The sequence below is a fragment of the Stigmatopora nigra genome, chromosome 19 (assembly GCF_051989575.1).
Source record: "Stigmatopora nigra isolate UIUO_SnigA chromosome 19, RoL_Snig_1.1, whole genome shotgun sequence".
NCBI classification, from domain to species: domain Eukaryota; kingdom Metazoa; phylum Chordata; class Actinopteri; order Syngnathiformes; family Syngnathidae; genus Stigmatopora; species Stigmatopora nigra.
Window position 1 is genome coordinate 2,364,260 of NC_135526.1, and position 12,378 is coordinate 2,376,637.

General features: G+C 39.1%; 1 protein-coding gene and 1 long non-coding RNA gene across 3 annotated transcripts; both read left to right on the top strand.

Annotated features, from left to right (window-relative positions):
• Nucleotides 1-362: 362 nt before the first annotated feature.
• Nucleotides 363-8,483, top strand: pof1b (POF1B actin binding protein). 2 transcript variants are annotated; one of them, XM_077739855.1, is made up of 13 exons: nt 363-830; nt 2,772-2,864; nt 5,421-5,650; nt 5,859-5,880; nt 5,963-6,037; nt 6,108-6,200; nt 6,279-6,392; nt 6,784-6,936; nt 7,020-7,142; nt 7,381-7,518; nt 7,598-7,665; nt 7,738-7,834; nt 7,912-8,483. In XM_077739855.1, the coding sequence occupies exons 1-13, from the start codon at nt 519-521 to the stop codon at nt 7,915-7,917; spliced, it is 1,524 nt and encodes a 507-aa protein (XP_077595981.1). In that variant the 5' UTR covers nt 363-518; the 3' UTR covers nt 7,918-8,483. The 2 variants fall into 2 exon arrangements, with proteins under 2 accessions (XP_077595981.1, XP_077595982.1); XM_077739856.1 differs by lacking the exon at nt 2,772-2,864 and having other exon boundaries at nt 364-830.
• A 2,414-nt stretch (nt 8,484-10,897) lies between these two features.
• Nucleotides 10,898-12,240, top strand: LOC144213076 (uncharacterized). Its single transcript, XR_013329874.1, has 4 exons — nt 10,898-11,045; nt 11,259-11,364; nt 11,444-11,557; nt 11,653-12,240. It is a non-coding gene; the product is annotated as an uncharacterized LOC144213076 (long non-coding RNA).
• Nucleotides 12,241-12,378: the final 138 nt, after the last annotated feature.

Below are 12,378 nucleotides of genomic sequence, written 5' to 3' on the forward strand. Positions count from 1 at the left end.
CAGAATGATGTAACACAAAGTGACATGTTTACATTCATGAGGCCAGAGGGGGGCGTTTCCATAGCGAAAAAGGGGGTTCGTACACAAATCAACTAAAAACAATCGTTGGAAAACCTTTTGAATTGCAAATACACAGAATAAATCATCTGCAGAGCAGCTTGGATGGTCCTTTTTCATCATCTATGCACTGGTTCCCATGTTATAACATGCATTGCAGTAGCATATCGAATGAAACAGCTCGAAACGAGACACAACACCAAGAAAAACGTCTGAAATTCTCTAGAGTTCCACCCACTTCCACGGATACAAAGTTAACAATTGCCTATGGAGCCAGGGCACCTCCCATCGCACGCCGCCTTTTCCACCCCACCCACCCCCGTGAGCGACTCTACTAACCGGACTTTCCTCCCGTGCAGCACCGGCAGAGGAGGAAATAACATCGAAAGGCTCACCGCTCCTTTCTGCCAGTCTAAAAACTTTCTAAAAGTTTTCTCTTTCGTCCGGATCTCACAACAACAATGTCCATCAAGAGCCAAAAGACTACCACGACTACCTACCGGACCTTGAACATGGCCTCACCCGAGCCGGTGAGCCCCATGACGACCAGCACGGTGCTGACTACCGCGGCGGGCGGCTCAACCTCCCCGATACAGTATGCTGTCAATGGGAACTACAGCACGCTGCGCTACCTGGTGCCGGTTCAGCCGACTGTACAACAGCAGTCGTACATGTTCGTGCAGCAGCCGCAGGTCATGCAACAGATGGTGTCACCCGTCTACCTGCAGGGCGTCAGTAGCATAGACTCGGACCTCCTTTTTCAGCAGAACACGGTGAGATCCGAGTTAACCTTGACTTCACTACTATACATCCTCACTAGGGTTGCTGCTCGTTTCAATAATATGGGAACCTGTTTTCCCCCCAAAACTAAATCATTAAACAGTCATAAACTTTGTTATTACATAATAAATACATGATGTGTATTTATTTTAGCAATGCATCATCATTTTGGAAGTATTCTTTGCATTGTGGCATTGGATTTAATTGTCATATTGCATCTTCTTTGCATGCATGGAGAGGGAGACGGTGCATAAATTAGTTTATTTTTGTGTATGTTTATCTTTAGGTGGGAAGTATGATGCATAAGCACTTGCATGTGCATGTAACATCATCTAACCGCATTTTAACACACCACCTTGATTTCTCACAACCTTTCATGAGCAATTGTTTGTCATCATGATGGATATGAGTGACTGGTCCCTCATGTTGATGTATCTTTTTTAACCCTGTTCAGTCAATGAAATTGGGAAAAAAACACAGCCTATTTATCGACGGTAGATGCTGTTGAGTTGCAGTTAACTTGGGCCGATGCCGAGTTTTGATATTGCTCCCATGATGGCTGCTTTAAACCAAAAACCAGAGATTTTCCGGTACTGTTTTTGGTCAAGTTTTCCTCCCAGATTGCTTTGACTAACCTCTTTCAAAATATGAATTCCACTTTCTCTGCTTTTATTTGCCTCTTGTCGTTTTTTCCTCCAATGTTTCTTACACACAATGACTACCTTTGTATCCTCTTTTACTCCAAAAATTGTTCTCCTGTTTGAGTAACTTCAATCGGAAGTGAACACAACCCACAATCCTTGGCAGTAAAGGCTGTCACCTTAAAGTCCAAAAAAGATAATACATTCTTCCACCCCGATGATATACATATATATCTAACACATTTATACTTGATATATGAAAAAATGGTGGTTAGAAATGGCATTAAAGTAATAAATACTCTGTAAGGACAAGTTCCTATTGTGTTTTCAATAAATAGGCCTCGCAACAAGAATCAAATTACTCATGTATTAAAGCAGCAAGCACAGCATAGTACATCTACTTGGTGTCAGGTTATCAACTCTAACCTGCTCGTTGCGGCTTTACAGCGATTGCGTTGAGACTAGGGTAAAACAAAAACAACATGATTTAATGGCATTTGAGGCCCGTAACATTCTCCAGCTTCTTGTTGTGCTGCTGCTGCTGCTCAGTTGGCAAAGAGTTGTTATATAACAACACTGTGTCGACTTCAAGAGTGAGTCGGGCTGTTTTCGCCAAACATGCCTGTATTTAAAAAGAAGAACCTAAAAGAATTTAATAGTAATTCAATTGTTGAATTGCAATTCTGTGGAGTTCATAAAATAGGGTCATTGGATTTAAAAAGTAACACTATAAAAAATGTTAGTAAAATGTGATACTACCTAAATTCTCAAGGAATTAGTTTTTAAAAAAAAAAACTTAGTTTATTTGATTGTACACTGCCTTTAATTTAACTCTCGCTTTATTAGCTTTTAAATGACCAATACGGAGAGGCATAAAATAACTTTAAAACAAATTCAATACTTTTAAACTAACTTTTCTTTTTCTTTTTTCCAAACAGTTTGAATCGTAAAAACTGAACAACTGCATACTTTTGTCAGCTTGTTTACAAAACTTGAGTTTGTTTTTTACAAAACCGCTTGAGTGCCCTTTAAGAAAAACTCTGAACCAACACTGACTTATTTGAACGGGTCTTAACATTTATCACAGTTGCGTGCTTGACAATCCGCCAGTTAAGACATTTCCGGTCACTAAATTCTGACATTAGCGTCTAAATTGGAGCCTTTTAGTAGCGGGGCAGACTGACTTTGCACATGTTCCTCAAACAGGAGTACAAAGAAGCATTATTCATGGCTTACAGTACTCTGGCGGCCACTGCTTTCTATGAACACAGCTCTTTCTTCCTCTTGTCTCAGTGTGTGAGCAGGAACTCGTCCTCGGGGTTCAGCTTGTCCTCCAGTCCCCCCAAGAGCCCCGAGCCCAGTGTGGAGGAGGAAATAGAGGACGAGGCAAGACACACACAAACACACTAACTAGTTTTAGTTTCCCAAATGTAGTCAAAGCCATCTCGTAATGGTGTAAACGTCTCTGGGATGCATTTGTTCATCTGGCAGGTGCACAAAAATGTGTCCTTTGCTTTTTAGAAAGCCACTGGCTTTGTTTGCTTATATATTTTTTGTTGTTGAGCATTTAACCGTTGCTCTAAGGAAACAACATTACATTCTTCTTAATATAATAGCTTAAACTAGTCGCAACAGGTTGCAGTCGGAGTTGACTTTCAAGTGGTATTAGTACTGCAAAACCTTTAGTGTGCTCACATAAAAATCATTAGTATTTCAATTTAAAAAGAACTAAAAGTATGTTTCAGTGCTATTGAAGGGCAGTCACTTAGTTAATTTGTCTATGTTAAAAATGTCTAATTAGACTTTAACATTTTATATCTTTCAAAACATATCCTAAAATTGGGTTGTTTTCTTTTTACCAGCATTTTATAGCATATTTATGTCTTCTGGATTGCAATAAACCAATTAATCAACTTGATTATGAATAGGAAATAGTTACATTTTAACTAAATTTAACTAGACAGCCCAGTGGACATGTGGTTGGCGTATTAGCCTCACTGTTCTGGGGTCGAGGGTTCGATCTGAGGTCAGTCCTCATTGTGTGGAGTTTGGATATTCTCCCCCAGGCTTGGATGGGTTTTCTCTGGGTACTCCAGCACCAGTCGAACCGGGGGAGTATGTGTGTGTGTGTATTGGCACCATTAGCCCTGAGAGCATGTGACCATGTGTCGATAGTTCAATGTATGTGTGAGAAAACATTAACAACAGGGTGTGTCTAGAAAGTGTAGCTAGAAAGGTGTGTCCACTTCCCACACCTTTTTGGCATGGGTGGGTACATTTCATGGAATGTCAACTTGCAGCATCACGTTTATGACGGGCGTGGTCACAACTGATGTTTTTTTTTTTTTTACTGTATTAACTCACTTACACTTTTCCTTGGAAGTAGCTCCCCTCTTCAAATGATGCCATTTCCCAGTACAACTTGACACTGCAGGTGAAAGTCAAATACAATCACGCAGACAGGACGGACACACAAGGAAAGATAGCCAAGCACCAAAAGTACTAAAGTGTTTTCAAATCCTACCTATTAAAATATATCAGGTTAATTTCTCACAGTGTGTTTTCATCCAGAACAGTGAGATAAGATGACTTTTCAGTGACTCATCTGATAGCTGAGTAAATAGTTTGAAAAGCTGGCTGAATATGCCACTTTATCTTCAAGCAATTATTGTAATGCGGCGTGTTCAAGTCGACAGTGCTTGACCGGTTTTTGGGATGCCTTTGCTTGACTTTCTGCGTCAGGTATGACTGGCATGCGGTGACACACCCATGTGATCCCACAGACACACACATACACACACGAGTTTTAACCTGAACTCATTGGCCGCCATTGAAGGATGCCCAGTTTGCTTGGTTTTCAGCAACAACAAAAAAACATTACTGGTTTAAACAAATTGGACATTGGATTAGTGATAAACTCATTTCAATTCACAGAAAAATGTTTGTCACCATCATGCCAATGATTTGTGATGTGACATCAAGGCCTTGTGGAATCTAGCAGAGCTACTATAATACTAGCCGAGTATTTACAAAGTGATGACATCAACACTACAGACAGAGTATTGGTGAAAAAGTTAGTCCTCAGTCGGTCAACCAATCAGTATTACTAATTACTGGAGTATTACTAATTACTGTCATTTAAATGTAATTGCATTACAAAAGAATATTTACTTCATTCATTTTCTGCATCACTTGTTCCTACAACGGTTGCGGAGGGTGCTGGAGCCTATTCCAGCCAATGGGCAACAGGCAAGGGGAGAACATGCAAACTCCACACAGGAAGCTCAATGTACTAACCAATCAGTCACCGGGCCTCCTTGTCATTTAATACAATGACAAAACATAACATATGCATATAAGTAGCCATACTTAAATATTAGTGGAAAAAACACATTCTGTAATAGAAATGTTGACCTTTACTCTCTTGTCTGTATTACTTATAGTTTTTTTAAATACTTTTATCCATTTGGTTTGCTTTGAAAAAATGTGAAACTGCCCATCCAATTTGAACAACAACAACAAAAGAGGAGATAAAACTTTGGCTTCATTCTCATAACAATCACATTTGCAGTGTATTGTTGTTAAAGTATTGTCAGGCGTCTGCTCACAAAAGAGAGAGTGACAGGTGAATGTTTACAGAGTACAATTGCGTCGACTTGTGTGGCCGATAACAGGTTATGCAACATTAAGTTGGACTACGCATTTAAAGATAAGGAGTAGGCGGCAGTAGGTGTTTTCAGGCTTGTGTTTCCTGAGAAATAATGGTCGACTCCCTTGCTATCTGTAAATATGTAAATAAAGTTTGCCCTGATTAGATTTTTACAGTAAGGCTTACTTTTTGAGCTGCATCTTATTAATATTCAGATCCTTCCTAGGTTCCAAGAATGAAACCTTTAAAAATATAGGATAAAAAGACATTTAATGGAGCCACTATGCTTTCAGGAGGAGGAAGATGAAGAAACGGTGATAGTGGACGAAGAGGAGATTATCAATGTCATACAGCAGAAGCCGACGCCAACTATCGTGATCCCTCGCACGGAGGTGAAAAGCGACTTTTGCGAGGCCACTAAGATGGACACGCGCTACTTTGCCCAGCTGCTAGCTGACGTCTACAGGAAGAACTGCGACATCCACTCGTGTATCTCCGAGCACGTGAGCAAGATCAAAGGACAGTAAGTCCAAGTGCAAAAAAGTTAGCTGGAATTTTCTATATATAAATACACAATTTCATAATTTTTGGCAGATATATTGGCCCACCTTAAAAAAAAACATAACTAAGACGTCGCCATGGTTTGACAGCCTGATTTAACACTATAATAGCACCAGAAATGTCATAAAATTCAAGATAATGACTGATTCATCCTCCTTTTTGTTTTACAGGAGAGTGGATCTCACTGACCAGGTAAGACCACACCCTCCTACTTCAAATGCACAGTAATTTTATCGCCATTAACACAAAAACATAATAATTTCTCTATGTTCAGGTGGAAGATGTTGAGTCTATGCTTCCTAGAGGAGCCACTGAGCTGACCAAACAGCAAATCCGCTATCTACTGCAGGTCAGTTATTCAGAATCTGACACTAAATAAGCGTTTCTAACAAATGGTCAATGGTTATGTGTACGCGTAGACTCGTCTGACTGCAGATAAGAGCATGCGTCTGTTGCTCTCTACCTTCAGCAGCCTGCGAGAGGAACTCCTCCACATGTCCGAAGATTTGCGGGTAAAACTAGTAGCAATAACAATGCACACACTGGGTGTAATAGGAATTACTACCTTGAAATTATGTCTTGCGTTCCAGCGTCTGGAGAACGATAAAGAGTCATTGGAGCGAGATCTGGCCTTCAAAGCGGATCAGGCTCGCCAGTACGACAGCCTCCTGGAAGAGTTGCGTGAAAACAACAGACATCTTCAGGTAAGAAAAATATCCTCTTCCACATTTCCAGTGTTTTATCTAATTCCATAAGGAGGATAAATGGACATTGTTTTTTGTTCTCCCTTTGTATTTAAAATACTGTGCGTTTCATTGCTACAGGTTTAATTTGTTACATTTTGAATTACTTTGAGGAGTTATTTCAAGGAGTTACTGCTTTTTTTTGGTGAAGTTAGCCATAAAATTTGCTCTAGAAATGAAAATTCCATGCAAAGTGGTCTTTAAAAAGTCTTAAAAAGCATTCAATTCCACTTGATGAAATGGAAAGGAACCATGCAAAAGAGGCATTTGAGAACTACTTACTATTCCATTGGATGTAAACCAGTCCCGAATTGAAAGAGCAGTCTCCAGACTTCCTATTTTGTGCATCCAGGTGTCCCTGAAGGAAACCACCGCCTCACAGCGTTCCCTGGAGAGCCAGCTCATGAGCGCCCGTAACACCGATTCGAGCCGTGACTTCCGAATGCGAGAACTAGAGGCACGCATCAGAAGTCTGGAGAAAGAGAACGAGCTGCTCCGGCAAAAAGTAGTGACCCCCCCCCACTTGTTTTCAGTCAGCCTTTCTCACTTTTTCTGTCATTAACAGCCTTTCTGAATCCTACTTTACAGCAATTAGGGCAGTCTAATAGCAGCAGCACTCTGCACATCCATACTGAAGAACTGTCACGTCAGTTCAGTGAGCAACTGGGATCCATGAAACAGGAGAAAGACCAAGAGATTCAGAGGCTGCGGGTGAATATGTATTTTACATTTTTTAGATCATTTTTCAAGTCGAATTTGCTGTCTTTTCATAAAAAAAAAATGTTCCCTACCCCTTGTCTTAAACTCTCCTATTTTAAGCAGTAAAACGGGAATAGTATATAATTCATTGTTTATTTGACTTTTAATTGCTAGTGTTTTGTAATTTTGGGATCAAATCATTGATTGTAATCAGAATGCTTACCTAGTGTGCGTGTGCTTCTCTTTCTAGACTCAGATTACGAGACTCCAGACGGAGATCACCACTGAAAGGTCATCATCTGCTTCGGAGAAGAGCCTTCAGTTGAAGATCTCTGAGCTACTCGCCACACTGGAGAAGCGGCAGATCATCATCAACCGACAGGAGGAGGTCGTTAAAACAAAAACAAACGTACATATTCTGTTTGAATGTGGGCTACTTCAATTCAAATCTTGACTTTTTCCTTTAGGAGATCCGGAAGTTGATGATGGTCAAAAACGACAGCTCGAAAACCACCAAAACTATTATCACCAAAAGGTATAAATCAAACTATTGGTCCCATTCTAAAGCTCAACTATATGATTTTTTTATTGTTTAATGTCGCTGTAGGTATGGAAACCAATACCCTTTACTCGGCCTGCTGGGCGATGACTACCAGACGTACAGTTCAACCATCAATGAAGACAAAACCATCGTCATTGAAAGGGTACGTAACCGCCCCTGCTGATTTAAAAGTGTTATTTATTGCAGGCAATTTAATAGAGACTGCTTCTCTTGTTATAGGATTAATACAAAAAGAAGAACAAGTGGATCGAAACATTAAGTCCATTCCATCAAGCCTATTGTGGTGTTTCAATGTGGGAATGCATCTGATGGTTTATTTTTATACTAATACAATTTTCTGAAGATATTGTTTTTCTTCCATTGATCAATGTCTAGCTTTGTTGACACTCATTGTAGAAGTTTCCTCGCAGTCACACATGGATTTGTTGCTGTAAATATTTAAATATATATATTTGTGAGACGGTTTAAGAACAGGGGAACTTTATTCTTTACATCCGATGCTAATCTCGTTTATTTGAGGGTGTCGTGAAGGGTTATGTGTGGAAAAAAAGGTGCTTGTGGTAAAATGTACAATGTCAATTTTTAGTTCTGGGATGTGTGTGCTGTTTTTTTTTTTTTTTGTCCACTGGGAAATAATCTGTAGCCTGGCTAGTTTGGGACACTAATTAATTTGCGATAAAATCTGCTTTCCACAAAGACTTTTTCGACTTTGACTACTCATTACCGATTTGTCGGATGTTTCCAAAACACTTTTGCTCTTTCTGTCTGAAATAAAAAAAACATTAACTTTATTATTGTGTTTTTTTAGTATGTATATTTCATTCTTTTTGAGCCTTTCCCAGTTAAAACAGATTAAAATAATGGCAGGTAGTATAGAAATGACACCAATTGTCATGTAGCGACATCATATTTTTTTTTTTTTTGTCTACCATTATCTTGGGACATGCGACAAGCACCCCATTTTTTAGGGTCTGGGGGGTGGCCTTCTTGAATCACAAAACCAACTACATCTTAAAAAATACATATAATCCCACATTATTTCTTAGTACACCCCAATACAACTGATGTAATTTTACTCCCATAGTGGTACTGATACTAGTATAAGTGCAACACTAATGGCAACCTATGATTTCTTAATTTGTTCAACCCTCCCTCTAGCATACAGGCATGTAGTAATAACACCAGAAGATGGCGCAATTTACATTTCATGTGGAATGAGGTCATTGCAGCTCTTTTTTTTTGGTAATGCTGGCTTGCCTGGTCGAATACTCATCATAAAAGTCAATGTTCTCCTAAAGCCATCAATGTTGGTATCCAAAATGAAGAAGAGAAAACGCATTTTTAAAGTATGACAGGGGATGCTGTACTACTGTGTTGCAATCCGTCCCCACCCTTGTCTCACTTACACATTTCTGGATCCAATCGATTATGCAGGCTGTTTGACGTTATGTAGGCCTCGTGAATTAATTATGAGGAGTGACAGTGAAAGGGGCAGGGTGAAGAAGAAGAATCCAAAAAATAAAAATAAAAAACACAAACAAAATTCAGCTGTGAGATTGCACAAAATGGTCAAATGTAAAGTTCGGTAGAAGAGCTGAGGTTGGGGTAATAAAATGTTAACCACAGTTTAGCCAATTCATGTTCCAAAGCTTTTACTTTGCCATAATTGATATATTGGATAAGGTCTTAGTTGTATGTATAAGTGTAATATTATACATAATTGCCAAAAATGTCTCTTTTGGTGCAAAACATTGGAAAATCATCATTTGATTTTGGTTATATTTTGTTTGGTATCATGTACAAATCTGAAAGTAGACATGTGGCAATTAATTTTAAGCAAATATATCATTAAAATGAAAAATAAATTAAAAATTCTCTTAACTTCAAATTCCCTCCACAGTAAATATTTTGCATTTTTCTGAAGACCGTCAATGGATAAGTATTTAATCCTTAAAAATGATCTACCACTTTAGCCAAAATATACACAAACAATAAAAACTTACCATATCATTCAACATACTCACGTGGGCCGTGTACAATTCCTTGTGTGGGTGTCCGATGCATCCATGTAAACCCAATCTCCCTGTGAAGGGCCTGGAGGGAATTTTCGAGCAATGGAGTCAGGAAGAGCAACAGCATTGTCCACATCACAAATGTCGTTAGCTATAATCAATGCTGCTTGCATTATTTGGAGCACTCCCCACTATTGTACCCTACACATACTACTACCCCGATAATCAGATCAATAGGCCAAATTGACTTTGGAAGGGTAAAGTACATGCATATCCTCACAAGGGTCACGGGGAGGGGGGTGCTAGAGCCTATTCCAGTTAACTAGGGACACCAGGCGGGTAACCAGTCATGCAAAAAGTGTTCAACCAGCCTAACCATGCATGTTTTTGGGATGTGGAAGGAAATCGGGTAGAACTGTTAGGTTCGAAAACACTAACCAACTGGCCTACATGCTTGGGTTACAGTTTGTAAAAATACAATTTGTTTAAAGTTTTAACCTAAAATCATACTGATATTGAACAAAAACCAAAAAATAGAGAGTGCTCGAGGTAATGAAAATACAAAAGTCTTGTCTAAAATCAACTTCAATGGACTGCTGACACCCCTGTGGGTATGTGGGGCACTGGTTTTTTTCTGGGGTAACAGAGTCAATAGGCCTGGCAGGCATCTGAAGGGGGAGGGGGCAAAATGATGGCAATACATAAGCTTATTGGATGTTTACGTAATGAGAGTTTGAACCGTCGCACTAGTTTGAAGCCAGAAAAACACCATCAAGGTCCACCTTCCATCCAGATGAAATGAATTTGGCTAAAATGACTCACCATATACAAAAAAAATGAAAGTCAATGTTTTGTACGGGTGCAGCAAAGGGTAAATATAGTCCTTAAATACTGCAGACCAAAGTACATTTAGCATTTTGTAAACTGATATATCAGTGACCACAATTACAACACATTCTGTGAGCTGGATTAGTTGTGAATAAGTTAAACTAATGTTAATTTTTGTTTATGGCTACCACTATGTCCTTCAAAGTGTTGAATGTATTTTGATTTATATTCCTTTATAAAATGACTATTGAACTTTGTTCTATTTTGGCATCATCCCTGTGTGATGGCATCATTAATACATTGTTCAATGTAAAAATAAAAATATTTTTTGTTCTCAAGTAACTATAAAAGTCACAAGTTTCCATGGTGACTTTGTTGTGTTGTACCTTTGGATAAGGTACATCATCATCACACAGACTCAAGGAGCCCTTCCACAGAGTCGTCTGTTTTCTGGGAAAAAGACGGAAAACTTTTTCCTCAAAGGAAAGTCAAAGCAGTCTGTGGAGCTTTAAGGTACCCTCTCATTTGTGCATGCAAGTCATGCAGTGTTTTTGATGGCTCATTTTCATGATAATGTTAAAAAAACAACAATTCTATGACCACTTAGCTCTCACACAGTACTATTTATTATCCAACAGCAGCAGTTCCAGTGGTGTTACACCAAAGAACCCTTGGACTAGTTAATTCATTGGGCTGATAAACTAATATTTGTGGATCTGCTTTAAGGAATGTTCCACCTTGATGCATCCCCGAGAATGACTCCCCAGCAAGTCCTGGAGCATCAGTTCCTCAACATGACTCATCTGTGGGCTCACTTTACCCTCAGCCCCCAGTAAGGCCCTTAAAAACCCAGTTTACCGGTGTCTCCCTGCCTGCTAACGTCAACTTTTTTTCTCGCAACGTCTCTGCAGCTGTGGCCCGAATAAGACCCAGCCACGGAAAAAGAAAATGGAAGATGGCATGGCAGACCCTGAACAGCCTCTTTCAAAAAAGATGAAGACTGTAGATGCATCATGTCAACCCAGGTAGGCTTAGCTACAGTCATCATCATTAACATTTAACACACTTTTATCTATCCCTTTTAAAAAAACAATGTCATGTTCGATTATCTCTATGTGAGGTGTGCGGAGGACTCTGTGCAACCTGTTTCAACCCACCACAGGAAAAATGTCAACTGTGTAGCTAAAGAAGGACAGACAGACGGCCCAAGCACTGGAACAAGAATGCGACGGGGTTCTAATTCTCAACTACTCAATCCCCCTAAACTGAATATACGGCAACAGTAACTTCTCCGAATTTCCCTTCTAAATAGAATCAAGTGTATGGTTTAGTTTAGTTTAATGACATTAGGATCATATAAAAAGTAACTGAAACATCATCAAAATTCCTCTAAATTGAACCCCAAACTTTTTGTTGCACGCCTAATTGTAAAGTCCACATTTGATTTGATTTAAAAGGAATTTTAGCCAGTTTCTCAAATAAAATCAATCTAGACTCTAGTCTATACTTTCATTAATTCTGTCACAGAAACAACCAAAAGTAGATTTTTTTAAAATTAATTTGAAAATAAAAGATGATCATGCATTTAAGTTGATTTTTTTCCACTTTGTCTATCCATCTTTTCACTTAACTAACTCTTTTAAGGATAAAAAATGTGCAAATTTGGAAATGATTTATAAAATAAAGGGCAATTTTGCTTGCCTTGTCACTGTGTCTGAATTTTTACACCCGTCATGCTTCCCACTAAGCGAAGGAAGAGCTTGACAGCCACTGATGTACTGATGCTCATTATTAAAACTTTTATTCTCAGTCAGGAAATGGATTTGAGCCCCGGTGGCTAGAGCTC